The sequence below is a fragment of the Lagenorhynchus albirostris genome, chromosome 7 (assembly GCF_949774975.1).
Source record: "Lagenorhynchus albirostris chromosome 7, mLagAlb1.1, whole genome shotgun sequence".
NCBI classification, from domain to species: domain Eukaryota; kingdom Metazoa; phylum Chordata; class Mammalia; order Artiodactyla; family Delphinidae; genus Lagenorhynchus; species Lagenorhynchus albirostris.
The window spans coordinates 49,534,512-49,559,189 of NC_083101.1; the positions used below are offsets into that span (position 1 = coordinate 49,534,512).

Sequence of the window (24,678 nt, forward strand, 5' to 3'; positions counted from 1 at the left end):
CTTACCCTTCCCCCTCCCCGTGTCCTCACGTCCATTTTCTATGTCTGTGTCTATATTCCTGTCCTGCTAGGGTCACTAATTTTTAAATGTTGTATTTTCATCCACTAGAACAGCTCATATTTGAGACCTACTTAGGTATTCATCTATTCATAAAATGAATGTTAGCACACATTTGTACACTTTTAGCACACTTTTTTCATTTATTTGTCATTTTTAAGTCCAAAGTGACTGTGATGCTGTTAAAACTAATACTAGCTTAATTTGCTCATCAGTGTTGTCCTGTTAGTTCCAAAAATGCCTTGGCATTGATCCATTAGCTGTATAAGAAGAATCTGTTTAATGAAATTTCTCAAGTTCCTCTTTGTTCCTTTATATCTAAAATTTCTCACCTTCTATGACACAGCATCAAATCTGCCCTGTATTTAGTCCTTCTGAGTTTATGGGATTCAACATGCAGCACTTCCTCAGAAGTGGTCTTATGTAAGTCATTGTGACAGGGCCTTTGGTAGTGCCGTGAGGGTCGTTGGGTGAGGAACTTTACAAATGAAGAAACAATGATAGAAGTACTCTTGATCATTTATTTTGCATGGGACTCACTCTGTTATAGCTAAGTAGTACCTCAATAAAGTCCAAATAAAATACCGAAACAAAATATTGGAATTTAAAACACTATTTCCTATAATCACTTGGACTAATAAGACAATCAGAGAAACTCCAGTGGCTTGAATTAAATTACTGCTCTGCTGTGAATCCATGGCCCCACTCAGCCTCCTGAAGCCAGAGAGGCCACTGGAGTAGGAATTCGATTATGCCACTACTGAAAATTAGGTAGTATGTTTCCAGATTCCACCAACAGATGGTTCCTTTAAGCATTCACCTCAGGAGCTTCACGGTGGTCATCTCCACTAGGAAGCCATCTTTTTTTTTTTTTTTGGCTGTACCACCGCTCAGCTTGTGGGATCTTAGTTCCTCAACCAGGGAGTGAACCCAGGTCCTCGGCAGTGAAAGCACAGAGTCCTAACCACTGGACCGCCAGGGAATTCCCTAGGAAGTCATCCTTGACCCTCCCATCAATCCATTTCAGTTCAAGTGCCCCTCACAGCATCCTTATTTCTCCGTATCACATCACACATCATGCACACTGCCACTGTGGTTGTAGGTACCCATTAACCACATAAGCCTGTGAATTCCTGATGTACAGCGACCTTGCTTTGAATTATGTTTCTTACCCCAGCACTCAGCATGGTAACTTGGCATACATTTCTTATCCCAGCACTTAACAAAATAACAGGACCTCAATACATGTTTGTTAAATACAGTCTTCTTTCCCTTCTTCCTTCCACAAATATTTATTGAGCACCAACTATGTGTCAGACACCATTCTGGGAACGGGAGATACAGCAGAGAACAAAACAGACCAAAGTCCCTTCTCTCATGAAGCTTGTATTCTAGTAGGGGGAGAAAGACAATTAACAACTAAAAAGTCTTAAGTATGTCCAGTCATTGAAGTATCATGAAGGAAACTAAAGTAAAGGAAAGGGGATAGAGAGATGTGAACAGACTTCTATTTTACACACAAATGGGCAACTGGCTCATTGAACAAGTGGGACTTGTAAGTAGGTACAATTAGAAAACAAATTTATTCTTCTTCCATCGCTGCCCATTCATAGTTACTTGGAGGGACTTATTCTTTTCTATGCTCTTTGATGAAATATAGGACAGACTCCAGGACTTTTCTGGTCACTCTCAGATAATATATTGATAAAAACCTTCTTGCTACTTCTGTCTCAAGAAGAGCCTTTTTGAGGTAAGTAAAATTCCCAGTCCCATGTACTAGCCAAAACTTCATTTAAAATGAAAGATTCTCATTCCTCCACCTTGGGCATGTTTTAGCCTGGTCTGCTTCAGTTGGCTTCTTCTCAATTGTCCCCCTTGGACTTCTTCCTTATACACCAACTCATTCTGGCTCCTTGAGCGTTTAAGATGAGGGTGAGGGGACATAAGGAAGGACAGAAGCAAATGCAGGAAAAGTGGACATGTAATCTTGTTTTGGTTTCCTCTGGATGAGTCTGTGTCTGACCCTGTCTGGCACTGAAGGACGTTCAAAGCTGACTTTCTTAGGGTGTTCTAATAGAAGCTGAGAGCCTTTCTGGGAACATTCAATGGTATGTTCTGTGATGCAGGATGCCAATTTCTGCACTTAAATGTCCTGTCTTAGCCCATAGGAATACAGTCGATCCCTCTTCCATCCCTACATGAGGTGCTCTTGGGCAGGCTCTAAAATGGCTCCCTGTCATCTTTCTCTTTTACATGGCCCATATCTGATCCCCCAAAGCCACATCTGGGCCTGAATACTCACTTATCCTTGCCCCACCACTCATGTATATGTAGCTAGTTCCTCTCTTTCTGCTCTGCTGCTTCAGACAGATCACCAGAGCCTCTTATCTATAACTTCACGAGGAACCCAAGGGGGTTTGCAGATGAGACTTACAGCACACCTTTTTCAAAATCCTGTCTCTATTTTCAAACTGAATTTTGGCTTTGCTGAATGTTGGGAAGCAGACCCAAGTTTGGTTCAGTAACATTCCTATCTAATACACACTGTAAACCTGGTAGAGGAACGACAAGGTTTCAATGACTATGAACGAAAGTCATAAAGAAGGTGAATATTATTTGTACGTCCTCTATTAAACTAAGGCTTAACTGCTACAATGCATGGAATATAAGGAATGAATATTTGAGGTTCCTACACCTCATATTTCACTTCATCTCACTTCCTCCCACAATCCAGAGACCAAGAAGATTTTCACTTATCAAAAATAAATGTTTTTAAGAGTCAAAGATGCTAAGTGCATGCCAGGCAATGCCTGCCTTGCCCAACTTGTTCTTGTCCTCACCATGCTCAAGAAAGCAAGGGTAAGCTGGGTTTGGGAGAGCAGGGCAGAGTGGTTATTTTCTGAGTTGGGCATTGGCCTCTAGAGCTCCATCAATGTGCTGGCTAATGACCAATTAGGCAGCCTGGTGCAAAGGCAACAGGGCAGGGTTGAAACTGAGGAAACCATCAGAATGTCCCTGAGATTTAACCTGTGGGACAAGAGGAGAACAGAGCAGAGAGAAACAGAGACGCCAAGAGAGATTGTGTGTGTGTCAGATAGAGAGAAGAGAGAGAGAGACAGAGAGAATGCCTTGCTTTAGAGCCACCTTGGTTCCTGTAAGTGTCCTCGTTCCACATCCAGGCAGCCGTATTTTTATAATATATTCCCATTTTTCAGGCTATCCTTATTGTTCTCTGTCTATGGTAAACTATAACAGGAAGGGAGGAAACAGCATGGGCTCTGCTAAGCTAATTCATTCCCATCACCCTGGAGAACACAGAATTTTCTAGAACCATTCCCAAAGTAGAATTATGGATCTTCCTAGGCTTACCCTTTTTCAAAGTAGCCCAGACTTTTGGGGGCAGAATATGATATACAAACACAGTCTTCTCAACACATTCACATCCATCCTTGTCAAATTATCAGCTCTTCAGGCCCCCAGGCCATTCTATAAGGTTGAATTGAATCTTCAACTAGTCCCAAAACTCTTGACATTGTAGGACACAATTTGGGACTCTTTAGGGAGTTGAGTTCCTGCACACTGATTGAGCAGACACCTAAATAGCCAAGGAGTAACCCACAGCAATTCAAATAGGAAGTATCTATGCAATGGATACTCCTTTTGTAACTTAGCTGTACAAACGTTATGAGAATAATAACAGCATGTTTAAATTACTCACAATTCCATCCCCTTAAGACAAGTACAAAAGACCTGAAACCCAAAGAGATGGGTTCAGATACTCACTCTTCCACTCCCTGGCTGGGTGACTTTGAGTAAATCACTTAACCTCTAGGAGATTCTCCCCAGTTGTAAAATAGAGATAATAATACCTACTTCACAGGGTGATGGTGAAGGTTAGAGGAGACATCTAGCAAGATGTTGCAGCTGCAGCAACAGCATCATAGCAATAATAATAATTTCTTGAGTACTTTCTATGTGCCAGGCATTGAGTTAAGCACTTTTTTGCTTTATTTTACTTAATTTTCCAATAACCTTATGAAGTGCACCCATTTTACAGGTAAGGTCACTGAAGCACACAGTGGCTAGGTCACCTGCCTAAGTTACTAACACAGCTATGAGGAGCACTGACAAAGTGCTCCTCCCTCTACTTTTTCATGTTTTACTAGGAGGAATATTCCGGACTTAAAGAAATTAGTAGCTACTACTTACTGGGGGTTCGTTGGTTCCAAGTCGCCAATATGTTGAATTACACAGTTTTTTAACTTCTTCAGGACCCTCTATATCATAATCTTTGGGATAAGTTTCTCTGTCACGGTGCCTTAAGAAAAAAATGAGAATCTGTTAAGGGATAAAGCTTATTTATCAGGTATTGCATTTGAACATTGTAAAAATTATGCAATGAAAATTTACTATATTTGTGACCTTGTTCTAATAATAAATTTACTGGATTTGGGACATGTATTTCCCATCTCTTTTCAAGTAATGCTGAGGCTACTTCCTAAAAACAATTTAGCACATGTGATAAAACTAATAGTATCATGAAAACAATACTTATCCAACACACTAATTATTCAGTGACTTCAATGAAGTGAATCTTATTTAATAATGTAGATTAGTTACTGAAATAAATTCTAAAATAAGACATGTAGTATATTAGAAAGGCAACTTACCACTTTAGAAATTTTTCTACCATGAATTTTAATTACAATTTTTTTTCAAAACGAGAGCAAAATATTTACTCATATGGATTTATAACAGTGCTTCCTGCTCCGAAAGAGGGTCTAAAGGAAAAACAGTTCTTAAAACATGTAGAAGAAAGAGTAAAAAAATATTCTGAACGTCTTGACTGAAAGGGTGGTTGGATAATAATAGAGGGATTTGGGGATAGGAAAGGAAAAAGGAGGTGAAGTGGCCCACAACCGAAGTAGCTATTTTCGGAATAAATTCTAAAATAAGACATGTCTAAAATAAGACATATGTGTAATATTATTGTGTCTATCTAAAATATGCTTTGTTGGGTATTCTTAAATACCAGACAAATCCACATGCTCTCAACTTCTCTGGCCTCCTCCATCTTCAGTCCATGAACTCTTCATCTACTGTGGGAGAGGGCAGCCCAGCTCTTCATCTGTTCTTCCAAATCTATGGTGTAATCCTAAAACCTAAGCTTTTGAACTCCAAAGCCAAGAATTTGGCTCTTTTGCTGCCTGCTGGGTCATTCTTCCCTGAGGTAATAAAACCAGAACACCTCCCTAGGAGCATAGGAATGAAGGGGCAAAGCACCAGTTAACATTTCAATGTATTATTTCCAGGGTCCACTTCTTTTTTTTTTTTTAAACATCTTTATTGGAGTATAATTGCTTTACAGTGGTGTGTTAGTTTCTGCTGTATAACAAAGTGAATCAGCTGTACATATACATATATCTCCATATCTCCTCTCTCTTGAGTCTCCCTCCCACCTTCCCTATCCCACCCCTCTAGGTGGTCACAAAGCACCAAGCTGATCTCCCTGTGTTATGTGGCTGCTTCCCACTAGCTATCTATTTTACATTTGGTAGTGTATATATGTCCATGCTACTCCCCCACCTCTTTTTAGGCACTGTAGGCACAGTGCCCAGGGCTTGTGATACTTTTAGGGGCCCAGGAGAGTGTTTTAATCATTTTTAAATCAGAAAAAATAGAATATAATCCAGTTTGAATTATATCCATCTTTATACCAAAGCAGTCATAAACTATCATTTTAAACTTTTTTTTATTGGAGGAATTGGAGGCAAAGATAATTAGTGTCCATGAAAGTCAGAATGCAGCCTGATTATACCATCATGTATTTTAAGTTGTATTATAACTAGATTATTACAAAAAATTCAGTTATGTTCCTTTTCTTACCGCAATCTCAGATAACAGCCAAAAGCCCAGCATTAAAACATGAATCTATAATGAAACTTTGGAGGACTGAGCTAATGCAGTTGGCATTCCCTAATGCCTGCTAGCTGCCCACAAATGATGTGCCCACAGCCTGCAGGCTCTGAGAGATACACAGCTGAAGACCTGTCCCTACTTCACAGAGGCTGCCAGCCTAGCAAAAATAAACATACCTGTTTAAAAAATTATAAAATATATAAAAAAATGTTAAAATATAAAATATATATTTACTATATCCTAAATATGTATTTGCTACATATAATAACAATAAAAATGATTCACATATTATAAAGGAAACGGGAGGCCTAATTATTCCCTGATTTTATTATGTCAGTTGAACATTGGCTTGTGCCTCAGTTTCCCCGAGATGAACTGAGAATCATACACTGAGGACAAATCAATTGATTGAGAGTCTCAAGTGAAAAGTGACATAAAAATGCAAATATTATTATATGTAATAATATTGTGTCTATCTAAAATATGCTTTGTTGGGTATTCTTAAATACTTTGTCAATACCAATTAAGTTTTATAGCATCTTTGTAAGACAAATATATATATATATATAAAAATAAAAATAATCTAGGTGTTATTTATATATATATATACACTTTATATAGCCTTGTTTGCCTTGCTACCTGCATTTATTTATGGTTGCCATGACTTCTCATTTACTGCAATAAAAATTCTTTACGGGAAAATAATGAATATAATGATATAAAATTTACAATGTCTCTAGAACAGTAACTTTCAAACTTATTGATAACAGACCCCACCTATATACCATTACAATCCACCCTGAGAGTTTGCCAGTGTCTGGAGACATTTTTAGTTGTTGCATCTGGGTGGGGTGGGTTGTTGCTGGCATCTAGTGGGTAGAGGCCAGCAATGCTGCTGAACATCCTACAGTGCACAGGACAGCCCACCACAACAAAGAAATATCTGATCCAAAATGTCAAAAGTACCAAGGTTGAGAAAGCTCTAGAGAATGACTGTGTACCAGATTCTTAGATCAGTGGTCCCCAAACCTTAGCATTTCATGGAGTAGCAAAACTTTACACTCAAATTTGTAAAACCAACCTAAAATTGCCAACATTTTGTCTTGACAGGAACATTAAAAATAAAATAACCGTCTATCACCTTTAATAAGGAGACTTTTAACACCAAAGATAAGTAAAAACAATCTTAGAGTCTTTTAAGCTGAATAAATTTAGCTATATGAAAACCTTGCTACATTGCTACGCTGTCTTTACAGTTTGTACATCACTTTGGATTAGTAAAAAAGGTCATTATTGACCAGCACTGGTCTAGTCTACAGACTGGATCTGCAGATATTAATTTTCCCCAGATATGAATTTGACAGCAGCAGTCAGTTCAAGGCTAAAGCAGTTTGAATATAGGTATTCTGTGCTACTAACTGAAGGGAGAGCTGTGTTTTTGATGTCAGGTGTGCAGACACAGGCTGACATTCTTGCTGGGAGGAGAGCCTCCAGGGCCTCCTACCAGCAGGGCCAGAATCTTCCTTGACAATCAGCCTTGCTTCTGCTGAGGACTTTGCTCTATCAAGCCCAAAGCTAAATGCTGTGGCTATTTCTTTATACGAGAAATCTTTACGTAAGACATCCTTAATTACAAGAAAGGAAATTTGCTTTCTCTACTCTACTGTGGGAGAAATAGTATGAATATGAATAGAATTACAAATGGGGCAAAGGCTGACAGGACAGGATCAGACCTGTCAATTGTATAAAAAGGAGCTTGGAACCAGGACCCTGCTGTCAAAAATGCCACTTGGACTGATTCAGAGAGGATTAAGGTCAATAGAATCTAGTAGGGCAAAGATAGCATGGGCAGGTCCCATTCTAGACAACTCCCCACCACCCATCCTACAATCACCTGAACACTCTAGATCCTGAATTTCCTGTCTCCTCCAGCCTAACATAGTCCCACGTAAAGCCTTGTGAAAAGCACTTTCTGGATCTGTATCTGGGGTCCTTTGGGAGCTTGAGTTTCCTACCATAAGAGTTGGATGATTTCACATCAAATCAAATCTGTAAGTTCCCCTTGACTGAACACATATAAATCCTTAAGTGAGTTGCAGGACTAAACAAACAACTCCAGAGCATACTCAGATAGGGATCTGCAGCTCCCCTCAAGCTGCCCCAAGCCATCGTGGTCCAGTTCCCAGAGGAGGACAGGTGGGTTTAGACCACAGGATTATCCTTGCAGAAGAGGAGACCAAGCTACTCTCTACAGTTTCTGTGGTCCCATGACTAAGTGGGGGAAGCAAAGTGGGAATTTGCAAAGAAACCATTACCTTTATCACTTCTCCACATTTCACATTTTAAAATAATTGTCCATTAATGAATCTTCCTTTTCATTAGACTAAGAATGTTTAGACACAGGGATCACTTTTTACTCATCTTTGTGATCTCAGTGCCTAACAAAGACTAACACGTTGTAAATGCTCATTAAATCTTAAATGATTGATTGATTGAATTTCTTACGTTTTGTTACTGTCACCTTAATATAAATGCTGAAAGCAATGGCTTTCAAATGTGTCCATAAAAATAAAGAGCATCCCAGCGTACTCTACAAAAGCACACATAAAAAAGGAGTGATTATGCATATAGAGATGCTAGTTCTTTGCAACAAAAACTTGTCTCTAGAGGAATTATAAATCTGCTTGCTGAATGGGAAAACTCTCAGCATACATATGCATGACACTGATTGCAAAGGGGGTGTGAATCCGAGCAATATCTGATATGTGAACAATGAAAATCGAGCTGAATTCTGGTTTCTGGTTACTTGACAAGAGACACATTTTCTTTGTGAATTTCAAAGATGTTAATATTATGTTTAGTTGGGCTTCCCTGGTGGCGCAGCGGTTGAGAGTCTGCCTGCCGATGCAGGGGACACGGGTTTGTGTCCCGGTCTGGGAAGATCCCACATGCCGCGGAGCGGCTGGGCCCGTGAGCCATGGTGGCTGAGCCTGTGCGTCCGGAGCCTGTGCTCCGCAACAGGAGAGGCCACAACAGTCAGAAGCACGCGTACCGCAAAAAAAAAAAAAAAAAAAAAAAAAAAAAAAAAATTATGTTTAGTTAAGACTGCAGATGACAGAATATATTAAATTTTAGAATTATTAATGTAGTTCAAAACTACTGTGTCAGCTATTGTTATTTTCTGATGTAAATCTAAGCCAAATGAGAAGAGAAAGATACCTTTTCCATTAGGTTTTATAATCGTCTGCTATCTAGGACTTTAAGAGAAAATTACCCCAGAGAGTCAGCTATATTTCCTGACACATTAGAAGCATTAAAACCAATAGAATCAAAGACTACAAAGAAATATTTGACAATCCTCTTCAAAAATTTCACAGGCAAATGATTTATATGCCAAGATAGTGCTATTTGGCGGCACATTTATCAAACTGACAAATGAAGACTTTCGGGTGTATCTGCAAGAGTCATAAAGAAAATCTTACGTCCTTGGGAGAAATGGTGACATTTCAGACTTATGAAGAGGGACACTGTTTTTCAATGTGTCTCATGCTGTATGCAATCTGTGCATCTACAACTATGAAACCACACAATTTGAAACCTAAACTGCACTCAAAAGAAAAATATTCGACCGAGACAGGTAAGTGAAGTTATTTTCTTCACTCAACATATATTGAACGGCATGTAAATAAGACCCATCATTATTATGAATTTTTTTTCATAAGAAACTCTTCAAAAACAGGAAGCCCTATGGAGAATATTGGGAGTAAACAAGAGGAATACAGCATGGGAGCCTGTCTATCTTAACAGTTGAAACGTTAAATAAATGTTGTCAGTATGATTAACTGCCAAACACATGACTTTGAAAACCGCTGGAGGAACATGTATTAAATGGGGTGACACTATAATTGATTATCCCACCTGGGACACTGTGAGAGGGGAATTAGGTACTAGGTACACTGGGAGTGGTGAAACCAGGATTGTCCTGGTCAAATCAGGATTGGGACATTCTGTTACCCTATGTTTTGATTACTGGATCTCAATTATCTTAAGATCCTAGGAAACTTCTTATGGTTCCTTTGATCTTCGCTCCAGAAACAGCTTACACTGGCTGGGCATAGACACTCTGGGTGGTGGAACAGTAGGACTAAAAAGAGACCGAGTTTTTAAAGTGTATTATATAACAGTAATTACTGTTATCCAAAGAACACCTTGACAGTATATTGGCATGAATGGCATGGAGACCAATCTGGCCCCTGCAAAACAAGAAACAAATGCCTGATTACCTGCATAAACTCCTATCCCTATAGTCTTAATATTACCAGCTTAGATAATTTGAATTAATTACTCTAGAATAACATCAAATGATTATATTATGTGAGCTTAAGGACCATTTTAATGCACATTTCCATGAATCCATGGGCAATGCATACTGAGTAGATAATACAAGGTTCTGTAGTTTCAAAGCAATTCATTTCATTCACACTAGAAACAAATGAAAAAGCCTTTCTTCATAAATAGTATCTATGGTTAAAACAGTCTTCCATTATGAACATAGCTACACAAATGAGCACTTTTTCCATTTCTTCCTAGAAATCATTCAAAAGCAGCAAAGGAAATGGAAAAATTAAAAGAAAACTAATTTTTAGCGAAGTTATTGTATAATCCCTAGATTACATCATGTGCAAGGGTTACTTTAAGCAGCCAAAATCCAGCTGAAGACAAGTGGAAGAAGCAGAGACAAGAAAGAGGATACAGGAAGAAATCTCAGTAGTGAGATTGCCCAGAAGCAGGAGCTCTCAGAGCACCAGCCAAACTACATTCCCATAGTTATGCAGATAAACTCTTTCACTGAAAACAATGGAAAATGCTAGAATATATATATATATTTACATTTTGACACATTATAAGTATTTAAGAGCTGAAAATCCAGTGGGGAATTTCCAGGCCAATTTTTGGATGAAAGCCTGTAACCAAAGGGGTAAATAGAACTTTAAAACACCAACTCTCCTGATGCCCTTGGGATATTTGCTAATGTTGCACAGGGGCAATGGCTTCAGGGGCTAGAGGGACTGAAGTCTAGCCCTGGAGCTAACCTAGGAGGGGAGTTTTACAAGGAAGTCTTCCATATGTGATAGATATTATGCTTGCCAATACAATTTCTCCTTTTTACTAGGAATATAAGAAGTTAAATTCCCAGCTCCCTTGCATTTAGTGAAGCCACGTGACTAGCTCTGGCCAATAAAATAAAAATGAGCAGAAATGATATATGTCATTTCTGGGCTAAGACAGTGAAAGCTCTTATGTAATTCTCAACTCTTTTTTTCCCCTGCCAGAGCAATTGATGACTTTCTAGATGGTGGAGCCTCAGTCAACCTGAGTCCCAGAGTATCTATGTGGAGGAGTGCCTACCCTCCACCAAAAACCTAAAGCAGACTCTGTGTGAGCAGGAAGCAAATCTTTATGTGTTAGGCCACTGAGATTTTTGGAGCTGTTTGTTAACACAGATTAAGCCTAGCCTATTCTAACACAAAAATAAGTACCAGAAGTGGGGTAGGTGTTATTATAGCAAAAATCTAAAATACATGGCACTGGCTAAAGACCAGGCAAAGACAATAGGAAGCTGGTATCAGAGGCTGGAGAGGTCAAACATTTGATAGCCTCAGTAGGTTAAGAGTCAAACCAGGTACCTAGTGAGATCCGGAAAGAGACTGGAAGACAGTTGTTAGTTCTACATGCAAATAGCTACTGATAATTGTTTTTGCCAAAGTATTTTAAAAAGAGAGAGAGATAAATTCAGGAAATTGTCTAGTTTACAAGAAGATAGAAGGAAATGAGAGATTCCAGAAATTTTGAGCCTTGAAATGTTAAAAGGGCCAACAACTTTTAGATCTCAAACAGAGAGATCTCAAAAAGAGAGAAAACTGAAAAAGACTTTTTCAAGACAAAGTTCCATTAAAGCTTTGCCTGGCAGCAAAGTTCATCCTATTGTTAGACCCTCCCAGTGAGTTAAGTTGCATTGGAGCAAGCATATGCTTAAGGAGAGAGTCAAAAAAAAATTCCCAGGGTCTCTGATTTCTGTAACTACAATAGTATCAAAGTGACAGTCAAGGTATTACAAGGATAAAAAGTAAAGAAATATAGCAAGTCTCAGCACTTTGTCTAGAAAGAATTGAGAATGAGGTTACCAGCAGCTGGAACTAACTGGATTCAAACATGTAAGAAACTTCCTAAGCTTTAAAGAATTGTACTTCCAAGTAAGCCAGGGGTGTGCATTTAAAAATCCTTTAACTGTTCAATACTTAAAATAACTTTTGGCCCCCAAACTTCTGGGAACAAAAGGTGAACTGAAAAAGCAAAACAACCCATAGAAGGGCATATTCTACAACATTCATTGCAGGTGTGGTCAAAGAGAATATTGGAAAAGAAAAGATGATACACAGGGCAGAGCCAAGGGCCATAAAGAACAATGGGAAAAGTATGCTGCCAGAAAACAGAATCAGGGTCTAAGCAAAGAACATTTCTGACACCAATGTAGGACTCCCTAACAATGTCTGCCTGACAGGATTTAAGGACCATAGACAAATGACTGCCCTTTCCATCATTCCTCTTTCTGAATCGGAGTGCTTATTACAGTTATCTTGTCTCTGTCCCGCCACTTTATATTGGTTATATGGAGACCAAGCAGAAAAATTTCCTGCTTTATAGATTTTTGAACCAAGTAGAGCCACACTAGACTTGGTAGAAAAACAATAGCATAACATATGGAGATCTTGGACTTCTGACCTATGACTAGATAGAATTTGGGTCATTTTCCTTGGGTAAATGGGTAAACATAATTGGTCTGCATGTGGAAAGAGTAAAACCAATATTTGGTGACCTGCCTAAAGAACACAACTTCAAGTGCACGTGGAACTTTCATAAAAATTAAGAAAAAATATTTCAATATGTTTGAAAGATATAAATGGTAATACAATAAAACTAGAAATTCATAACACATTTAAAAAGAGATCCTTCTTCAATCTGGAAATATGTAAGCATTTTATCAAACAACTCTTTAATCAAAGATCAATACAAATTGTTGAATTTCTCAAAAATACCAATAAATAGAAATACCACTTATAAGAATCCATAGGATATAGCTAAAGTAGAACCCAGAGAAAAATTCAAGTTTTAAGTACTTATAACAATAGAACAGAAAAAATGAAAATAAATAAGTGAAATATCTAATTCAAAAATATTAAAAAGCACAAGTAAGCCAAAAGAAATCAGAATGATAGAATAATTCAAAATAAAAGCAAAATTAAATAAGTTAGAAAACAGAATAAATGAATAAGTAAGCAAAATAGACAAACTCCTATCTAAAAAATCAAGGAAAAGGGCAGGGGGAGATACAAACAGAATAATATTCTGTGGGACTCGAGAGACATTGTTCCAGCTAATGATTAAGAACTCTCCAGACAATAGGGGCTTCTTAGACAATGGGTGAATTTCCAGGATTTCCGGCCCCCTTCCGAGAAGGAGGGAGATAACAAAATGTAAAAAAGCTGTCTGTCAAAGACCAATCAGGCAGCTGGGGACAAGTTCCCTCTCTGGTCCGAGCCTAAGCCGGGACCAATCAGCAGGAGAACACAACCAAATCTATAATTTACACACGGGGAAGTGGGAACCTATAAAACTGACATATTCGCGCCCAAAAGGGTTCCTTCTTCGACCTCCTGCGTGAGGACCAAGGAACCCCGGTGCACCGGCCTTCAATAAACCTCTTGCGTTTTGCATCGACTTCCAACTCTTGTTGTTTCCTGGGCGAGTTGAAACTCCTAGGAGACCGCGCAGGTCTAACAATTCCATACATAGGAACATATATTATATGACTCCATTCACATGAAATGTCCAGAATAGGCCAATCTGTAGAGACAGGAAGTAGATTGGTGGTTGTCTAGGGCTCGAGGGCAAAGGGAGGAGGATTTCTTTTAAGGTTAATAAAACTGTTCTAAAATCAGTTGTGTTGATGGATGTACAACTCCATGAATATGCTAAAAGCCTTTGAATTATACACTTTAAAAGGGTGATAGTATAGAATGTAAACTATATCTTAATAAAAATAGGATATAACCATCAAAAGAAGAAAACATTTTAAATCATTAAAGACTACTTTCCATAATTCGATGCAAATATATTTAGAAAACTAGACAGCACACACAACTTTCTAAAAAAAACAATTTACAATTGTTCTCAGTAGAGACAAAAAGTCTAAACACACAATTTCCAAAGAAGAAATAGAGAAGCTGTCAAAGGAAAAAAGAGCTACTGCCTGAAACAGTACTAGGTCCAGATGGTTTTACTGTGGGAGGAAATTTCTTATCTGTGCCTGAATGTCTAGCAGGACATTTGAACTGCCTTGAGCTGCTCACTTGTCAGAGGTACACAGGCATTGGTGGCGTCAATAACACCTATAATAAATCACATTACATTCACTATACTCACTTTGACATAAGTGTAAACCAAGCTGAAGTGGTCTTTCCCAACTATTTATATTTATTACAGGATTGTTTTAAAATACCAAAAAATTTCCGTAAGTAAAATGTAATTTATCTAGATGAAATTCTTCTAATTCATACAACACACATACTTATTATTTTAAGGTCTAGGTAGAAGCCCACAATATCTTAACCTCTAGATTGCCTGCAATGAAAATTTGGTTGCTTTGTTGGCATGCACCCCTACAAAGAGAGCGGGTGCCAATGAGCTCTGAAAGCTCAGGATTCTTATACGAGTAGGGAATTCCTTTTCTGTGAAGATCTTCCAGAGACTTTGCTGATCACACCCTTGCTCTGAATGGCCATATGCAAACTAGCTAACGTATATCTGTTGTCCCTACCCATATGACTGTAGGTTTATGGATATGTAACTTGGGCATCATCTAGATAGATGGATAAATGCTATTAAGATGCTGTGGCCACCCCAGGAATAGGAGTCACAATTCTTGCAATCACACACTTGACATCACTAGTTATCAGTCATTGTGCAATCAAAAATGCACACATATTTTCAAACACTCTGGGGGAAGGAACAGTAATGCCCTCAGTTGAAAACTAACTAATGTGCCATCTTTAGTTCTTCATGTGAATCCTAGGAACTAGAACAACCTCCTCTAGAAAACTTTTCCTGGTCTAATAGTCTGTGTGCTCCTCTTGGATGTCCCCAGAGAGCTCTGCTTACCCCAATCCTAGCACGTATCACAGTGCACAGTAATTGCCCAGCAAGCCTCCTCAACTCCCATCTCCTCAACTCCGTATTTTAAACTTTTGCTATAAAATTGGGTATTTGGAAATTCGAATTCATTCTACACTGTAGTAGCTCTTTATAGGATATAGCAGATATCTATAGGATAGGATGGGATATAGTAGATATCTATAGGATTATCAGCCTAGCTCTCCTTCTTTCTCCTGGATATGTCCATTTTGCCCCATGGCTATTGGAAAGCTGTCATTTTCTACCAAACCTTGCCCAGTCAGATGACCCCAAACAAATACTTGGCCCAGAAATGGACATCTGACCTGGAATTTTTAAATTCAGAACTGAAAATACCTTAAAAACAACATTTTTGGTGGATGAAGATGTAAGTTATAAATTCCTGAACCACAGCAGCCATGTTTCCTATAGTCTTCAATGATAAGATGAGGCAAACACAATGAGGAAGAGAGAGAAGAAATGAAGCAAGACCCAGATGCACTAGCATCCCTTATGCCTGTTGTTCCTGAGGTCAAGCTGCATCCGTGCCCTCCTTCTTATCTAGTGATCAACCATTCCATGAATATCATGAACTAATTCATTTTCTTGCTTCCTTAGGCTAGTACAAGCCGAGTATCTGTCAACTGCAATCAAAAGAAGCCTGATCAGTACACACAGAAAATAGTACCGATGGGGTGGCTTCCAAGGCCAACTAAGAGAAGTTTATCTGACAGTGCTAATTCTAGTGCTATTGAAAACCTTGAGTCCTGAGCCTGGGTATCCTGTGTCCATAGACTGAAACTCTCCTTATCAAAATGTCACCAAGCCCCACATTCTTCTTACCTCCTCCTTCACTCCTTACATCCTTACCTAGAAAAGGATCATCAGTAAGAGAAAGAAAGCTGATGAAAAAGCACTTGTGACTATCTGTGAGGAAGACTACAGTAGCATTATGACAAGCCTCTGGTGACTCCTGTTGCCCAGGAGAGAGATGGTCTCAAGGACACATAGGGAGTTGGCTCAGGCAGAGGTACTTGTATACAGCAATGATCTTTCCTAACCCAAGTGCACCCACATGAGGAAATACCTGTCCTACAATACTCTGCCTTGCAGAGCAAGGGTTATCTTGCAAGTAAAGCTGTTTTATTTTGGCCACCAGTTAAATTGAGCAAAACCTCACGAAAAGGTCAAGGCACAATTTTATAACCACTGGTTTTCAGAAAATGAATTTGGTTGGGATTTCATTAAAGAGAATAGCATTGAAAGAAAAATACAGTCATGACAAAAGGATGTAGAATGTCCTGCATCATCCTGAAAAATAGAAAATAAGGTGCTCCCCCCCGCAAAACTACTACATTCAAAAGCATTTGTGGATATGTGTGTATGTTGAGAAATAAGAATGTAGCACTATATTAAAAATAACCATGGCATAGGATCTACCATTATAGAACACAGACAAGAATGAAAGCGTGGTTAAACCAAATGAATGTGAATAGCATCATCCTTTTTACCCAACATAAACTAGCAATTAAAAAGATATTTAAAAAAGACTCATAATAAACCATGAAGAATGACTCAGACTCTGAAAGAGATGAAGTATTCTGTTTAAATCCTGATCATTTAGAGAATGTTTGCTTCAGGGGAAGAGCTGTAGAAAGTGATATCAAAGTTTTCAAGTAATTTTACTTGAAATAATACACATTCATTATGGAAAATGTAAAAGTGGCAAAGAGGAAAAAAGAAAATGACAAATAGTCCATAAATCCACCATCCAGTAATAAATATTTTGTGTTACATGGTAAATATCCTTTCAGTCTCTTTTCAATACATACAGACATATATTTTTATCAAAAGAATTCATAACATGCTGCTCCTTTTTTTACTTACTTAAAGTGAGATTATATTTTCAAATATTAATCTTTGCACTTTTCTTTGCTTAACTCTTTAAAATAACCTTTGTTCTAATAAATCAGAGGCATCTACATTTGCCTTGGGAAGATATAGGACTGTTTTGCCAGGAATATGAAGAAAAATAAAGTGCTGGTGATTAACTTCTGACTAACAATAAAATTTTTTAGTCCTGAGTGATGTTTTTCTTGAAAGTCAGGACCTGCTAAGAAGTAAAATGTCTAAATTTCTCAAACTTCTATTAACAACCAGATCCAGAAGCTCCCAAACACGGCATAAGTAGCGTGACCCTATCATTTATTTTGTAAAGAAGATCACTTTAAAAAATGAGAGAAGGGCTTTTAATAAATCTCAGGCCAATGGGAGTAAACTCCACTGGGCAAACCACAGCATACGCACACCCTCTCTGCGGGGCATTTGATGAAAGCTGAATTGAGTGTCAGTGGGCCAGCTATGGGGCCACCATGTTCAGGGATGAGGTGCCCCTACCACAGTGGCTACCACCAGCCTAAGTCAGGGGCCAGGAGAGGATGAGCATGACTTAAGGATCTACAGTCCTAAGGAGAGCCAAAATGGAAATGAGTCTGAAAGCAGGACCTCAGGTCTTTAACAAACCAAGTGGATTAGTCAAAAGTTCACCAGCAGCAGGCACAGAAGTTGGATAAAGGATAAGGTGAACAAGAACAAGGACCCACATGCAGATCTGGGAGCCTCACTCCCCCATCCCCCAAATGTCATATAACTTCAGTCCCTTATGCACACACACACCACTAGGAAAAGGAGAGGGTGGATGAGGTAGGATTCAGAAGAGTGGGCACTGTTCTGAAAGAGACTATTTTAACCCAAAACAAACTGTTTAAACTCAAAGAGACAGAGAAACCCTTCAGTTGGCATGTTTGAACTTTTCTCTGGTAATCAACGGTTGAAAAACCATGAGGATCAGTTTTAGAAAACAAATTTTATATATGCATCTGACTTGAATGCAAATTTCTAATTTTGCTACTGACCAGATAGTAAATATATTTCCATGTCTTTGGTCTACTATCACATCATCTTAAATGGTCACACAGTATTATAATTTACGATGTTTTTTAAAGTATGAGTTAAGAAATTAAGATGTCTCTTTAAAGTGTGAATACCATTTGTCCCTATTTAACTCAAAATTTCCTAAGTACCCGTCAGTCTCTAAGTCATGTACCGCATCTAGGAAGAACATGAGTTTAGCTCCCATTTTTAAATTCTTTACCATTCTAATCGGAAGCCTAATGATTTATACCCCTCTAAATTCACCTATACAGAGGTGACCAAACATGCTTCAATGTCATCCTGTTGTATCAGGATCAGGGCTGTGCATTTGCAGAAACATGGATGGACCTAGAGATTATCATACCAAGCCAAGTAAGTCAGAAAAAGAAAGACAAATACCATATGATATCTCTTATACGTGGACTCTAAAATATGACGCAAATGAACATATCTACGAAACAGAAACGGACTCACAGACAGAGTACAGACTTGTGGTTGCCAAGGGAGAGGACACTGGGAGAAGGAAGGATTGGGAGTTTGGGATTAGCAGATGCAAACTAATATATATAGGATGGATAAACAACAAGGTCCTACTATGTAGCACAGGGAACTATATTCAATATCCTGTAATAAATTATAATGGAAAAGAATTTGAAAAAGAATATATATATGTATAACTGAGTCATTTTGCTGTACAGCAGAAATTAACACAACATTGTAAATCAACTATACTTCAATAAAATTTTTTAAAAAAAGGATCAGGGCTGTGAAAAGCAGCTCTGGCTTTATTACAGATTTTGCATTAGTCCTGTAGTCCTTACCTCAGGGTCTTCTTAAAGCATAAAAAAAGAGGCCCCCAGCCTGCAGTGCCTTTTGTGTTTGTGTGTGTGTCCTTTCTCTCCATTCATTTGTTAATTTCTTTGATAAACATTATTTGAGCACCCACAGGTGTTCTTATCCCTTGCCCCAAGGCTTGCTCTTCTCACTTCTCATTACTAACCAAAAAAGCTTCTTTAAAGTCTCTTCTTTCTCCTTTCCACATAACCAAACATTTAAAATGCACAAAATAAGAGTTAAAAGCTTTCGATTGAGGGCTTAAGTTGTTAAAATAGAAGGATGGAGGCTTGCTGGAAGGGGAAGCATGTATGGATTTCAACAGAGGCAGGCTGCAACATGTGGTTACTAAAGGGCTTTCTTATTTTCTTTGCCTTTTTATCCTGATTGTGCATTGGAGATGTGAGAAGATGGGATTGCTGGCTAGAGAAGATCTATGTAACTCTAGCTTGGTCCTTAGTGGTGTGAAGGACTCTAAATAGTTCCAGGTTAGTCCCTGAGAAAACTGCTGTATTTACAGGACGAACATACAGCAAATTAGAAAATTCATCTCTGTTTTCTAATAAGTATACTAATGATATCCTAGTGCCTTGAAACTGGATTCTCCTCTGAATGTGGAGTACCTTGAATACATATGAACTCCCTGTTCAAAGAGCACAATAGGGTATAAGTCTGAAGAGCATCATAGAAAGCTCTTTAATTTCTTTCTCCAGCCCAAATGATTTTCTATAAAAATCTTTAAAACTATCAAGTTCCCTACCCCACAATTATCACCGGATTTTAATTTTACTTCCTTTTTTCCCTTTCTCTTTCTGTTTTCTTCCTATAATGCAGACAGGGTGGGGGGAGGACAGTAAAATGCCCAGGCTCTTTAATTTTGGGCTTACGTAGGAGAGAGAAGTAATTGAAATTACAAATATATAAAATTAAGCTAAGTCCTTAAAACTCTTAAGTGTCACCATGGAGACCAGAGCGTGAACTGTTTCATGGAAACTCGAACGAATTTTCTGGCTCATCAGTTATTAACAGATGTCAATTTGGCCAAGGTAGAAGAGATGAGAATAAATAAATAAATAAGAACTAGCCTTACACCAGAGAATTTATTAAGGGCAAATGTAGTTGTTCTGGTTCTTAGTATTCCATTATTCCAGTGAGTGGGAAAATATCCCAAGAGAAAATTTCCCCTTGACTCATAATTTCCAATGGAAACATCTGATGATATAGCTCCATAAATGCTGTAGGAATGAATAGAGAAAGATAATTTCTAGAAAAGGCCTTTCTCACTCAGAAGCATCAAGGTGTGATGCAGGTAATACGGCTCTCTATCCACCACTCCAGCTACAAGGAAGACATGGTTCCTAGGCAACCTCTTATCCAATAATGGACCAGAAATATCTCTAACAACCATTCTGGGTATTTCACTTTATCATGTCTATTATACACAACTGTTTTTAATATGTATAGTGAAGTCAAACAGACTTCAATGTGGTATTACATTCCACATAAAGAGTAACACAGGAATTATCCAAATGTTTACTGTATAAGCAGAGGTACCTCAGAATTTCTCCCAGTTAAATTCTATTTTGCAAACCTATAGGCACAGTCCCTTAGCTGATCAAATACTCAGTTGGGAGGCCACCCAAATGGTGTATTTTAGATAGTAGGCATTCATTGATTAAATAACCACTAATAAAAGGTTAAAATTCAATAAATTTTTAATATATAATAAAATAACTCAATAGAAAGCAAACAATTATGACCAGAATGCATAAAAACAAAATGGTCAATGACATTTATTTATTTGGAAGTTTACACAATTTGAACTTTATGCAGTTTTCTAGGACAGACCTTGGTGACTGGTTGAATACAGAAGGAAAACAAGGATGCCAGTAGCACAGCCAGCTCAGAGAAATGCAAGTGCTTCTCAAATCTTACAATTGATTCTCATTATTCAAGGTTGTTATGTTCTATAAAGTCACAAACAATTAGCAAATACTGAATCATTGCTCCTAGGGGAAATACAAGATTAGGTTCCTGTGAGCCTCTGGTCACACTTTCAACAACCAATTAATACATGACACGGTTTTATGTGTGCCTCTGTTTAAAGACATCTTGTTTAATATATCTTGTTGACTCACTAACACTGAATTCACAGCCAACAGCACTGTAACTCATGTCTGAATGAAGCTTATGTAATGCACATATTTTCTCCATAAGGCACATCACAGCCTTCTTGCACTTAGGAACACTAGACAGCACTTCAGCACTATGTTTGGGGGCCATCTGAACAATGATATCACCAACAAAAAGTAAAAAAATACAAAAAACATGGCACTAAATAGACCATGAAAAGAATACTTGTTTACAGTAAGAGGAGCTGAAACAAGAAGGCAGAGTGTCTGACATCAACTGAGAATATGTGTGTGGGATGATTCAAATTTTTTGCCTCTCTGCACATGTCCATAAATGACTATGAAAGTGCTGCAAATATTGATGTAGGGTTCCATATAAATTTTTGCAAGTAGATGAATTTGCAAATACAGAATTTACAGATAATGAGATCAAGTATATTTATCAATTATAAAGAACTCTTTCTATTTCCCTATGATGCTGCTTCTTACTATTACATTGTACTTGCCTGTTCTCTTTTGTATACCTATGGAACTCCTATTCTTCCTTCTAAACCTTGCTCAGAAAACCATATACACACTAACCTCCCCCTCCTGTTACTTTTGCCTCTTATACTCATCTCTATTTCGCACAAATCAGATTATACTGAATTTACTGACGTTTTTCTTTACTGGCCTATGAAATTAGTTGAGGTCAGTGACCATGTCCTAGTACATGTATATAACCTTTACTGTGCTTACTATGTGCCAGGCTATATGTCAGAAGATACTTCACATACAATACCTTGTTTAGTCTTACAAGAATCCTATCACCCCCATTTTACAGTTGCAGAAACAGAGGCCTAGAACAGTTATGTCACTTGTTATATCAAAAGCTGCAGAGTTGGTATTCAAACCTAAAGCTCAAGCTTTTAACCATTATGTTACCCTAAATAAATATTAGTTACCATATATTATTGACTGCTTACTATGTGCAAGGCATGGTATTAAATGCTTTATACAAATTATCTCACTGAATCCACTTTATCCATCTCTGTCTCCAACACATGGCACAGTGCATGACACAAAAATGTTTGTTGGGTTAAATTTATTTCTTACTGTCCCCAAACCTTTCTAAAACCAACAGCATGAGAACTCTCTACATTTCTAGCAGTGGCCAGAATGACTTTGTGTTACACCACCCTTCTCTCCTACCAAGTTCCTCATCTCCTTCTCATCTATATTCTTCTGTGGTTTTGCTATTGATGTCTATGATGTCCACAAGGCAACTTTTCAAAGCAAAGGTAGTACAGAAGGGAGCAGAAGCACTGTCCACTTGAAAAAGGTCTTTCTCTTTAACAGTAATTTCTGGCAGTGATTTATATTATGACCTAAATCCTTATGGAGTAACAAAATCATGAAAGAGCTAAGTGTTTTGCTTGAGGGCTGTGAGGTAAGCCCTGTATGAGGTTAAAGGAGGATTTTCTGCTTCCCAATGTAGATTTTTATTCTAAATTAATATAGCCTCTCACAGTGAGCTCAATATAGGCAGAGAGTTGGTTTTAGGGATGAGAAGTAAAAGGGAGAGAGTTCATGGGAAAGTGAGTAGGCTGTAGAAAGTTTGCAAGACAGAAACAACGGGATTCACATATTATACAGTACACGAATGAATGGGATCAAGAGGACTTAGCCTTAGGGCTAGAGTCAAAATCATCTTCTTTCAAAGGTGAAAGTATAAAGAAGACAAGATTTGAGATTTCATTTCAAATCTTCCTCTTTCCCAGAATATTCCAAATAGTCCAAAAACAATTACTGTCAATAGTACAGCCAGGAAAATTGACCCAAAGGATAGAATTCTAAATACCCTAAAAGGCCCCACTGTTCTGCCAATTAAATCTCATGGTTTCACTATCAGTCACTGTAATATTTAATAAACAGGAGAATCTCTAAGTGAATTCCAAACCCAAAGCCTAATGCAGAGGAAGTAAATGTTTCCTGAAGCCAGGAAAGAACCTGAAATTACCACAGAAAGAAGGAGTAGACTCATCTTAAGGAGTAGCCAGTGTTCAGCTCCAGTACATTCATAGTTGTCAGAAAGAATAAAATCCTCTGTTGCCAAGCCTTTCAGATTTTCAAGAGAAGACACAATCCTAGATTTCCACGTGAAATCTCCTGGTTTTAAATGTGGGCAATTAATTTAAAAGAAAAATGTAAACACAGTGCATGTCAAATAAACTATGTCTGTTGGTTTACCCAGTGAGGGATGCCAGTCTGCAGTCTCTGGCCAGAACAGTCCTAGTAGCCTAGGGAATATTTTAAGGACCTCTTTCAAATCATTCATTGTGCCTCACTGCCCCCAAGAAACGGCAGTCCTGGAGGCCATCCTCTGAACAGACATCTCCTCCTCCTGTGCCCTCGGTCTCCTAACAGACCCTGCCTTTTGTAAGTAAGCACTTGTCTCAGAACATGATTTCCAGGCCTCTGCAGACACCCTCCACCTACACTGTGTGGGTGATCTATGACCTCTGGTAGACAGGGTCTGGCTGCAGCAGGTCTCCGTGTGTGCTAGGGAGCTGCTCTTGGAGGGCTTTCCTATCTCATCCTCCCTGCCCCTACTCTCACTCTGACCCTCGCCATCTCTCCTTTGAAGATGTTTCCCTTTCCTTTCTCTTTCTTCTCTCCCAGTTCTCTCTCTTGTATGATCTTTTTCTTTCTTTCTCTGCTTTTCTTTTCCTCTTTTCTCATTCTTTTCTGTTTATTTTATCCTCTCCACCCTTGTCCTCTCTCTCTTACTCTCCTTTCCTCTCCTCCCCCATCCCTTCCCTTCTTCTCCCTCTCCCAGCACCTAGAAACTGCAAGAGAGCTCGCTCACCAGGAATACACCAGCACTGGCTTCGAGTATTTCTTGTGATGGGAGCGGAGGGTTAGGGAGCCCTTGCGCTCCATCAAGTCCGTGGGTCCGAGTTCAAACCAGTGTTGACTACCGCTACACCAACCCTGGCAGGAGCTGTCACAGCTCCCCATGGCTGCCCTCCTGTTACAGATCTCAGAGGATTTCTCTCTGCACCTATCCTGTTGCCTGTGCCGACACAGCCCAAGATTCGGCTTCTCTCATCTCCTAAGCAACCTGGGGCGGGGTCAATGTAAAGGGCGGGGCCAGTAGAAAGACGTATCTCTCAAGCCTAAAAGCCCTGGTTTCCTAGACAGTGAACGCAGATAGTGCTTAGAAACTACACTTCCCAGAATGCAATGAGGGGAGCGAGCGGGCTATATAGAGGTTGAGAGGGACACCTGCATCCTGGGATCTGTAGTTTCGCTCTCCTAACAGTCTACTCAGAGTGGGCGGAGTTAAGGGGGAGCGCTGGGTCACTTAAGGAGGACTAAGTGGACCTGAGCCCGGAGCTGGTCTACTGGGGCTGTCCTTGCGGAAGTTTCTTTTTACCATTCATCATCTGTTGCCACCACACCTTCTGCTTACAAGTTATGTAAATTTAACTAAAAGGGAGCAAGAGAACACCCCTCAAACCATAAAATATGTCTTTTCTATATAGCTTTTCTAAATAAGAAAGAGGAGCAGAATTGTTTAGCAAATCAG

General features: G+C 38.7%; 1 protein-coding gene across 5 annotated transcripts in view; it reads right to left on the bottom strand.

Annotated features, from left to right (window-relative positions):
• CFAP95 (cilia and flagella associated protein 95) overlaps positions 1–24,678 on the bottom strand; it is a 193,403-nt gene that overhangs the window by 128,245 nt on the left and 40,480 nt on the right. For 3 of the 5 annotated variants that reach the window (XR_009541583.1, XR_009541585.1, XR_009541582.1), the window contains one exon: positions 4,267–4,375. Coding sequence is in view for 1 of the 5 variants with exons in the window: in XM_060154992.1 (XP_060010975.1) it covers positions 4,267–4,375; positions 23,956–24,107 (261 nt within the window). In the remaining 4 variants the exon portion in view is untranslated. Of the gene's footprint in view, positions 1–4,266; positions 4,376–20,065; positions 20,211–23,955; positions 24,108–24,678 lie in introns of those variants that run through there. The other 2 variants (XR_009541584.1, XM_060154992.1) reach the window with 2 other exon arrangements.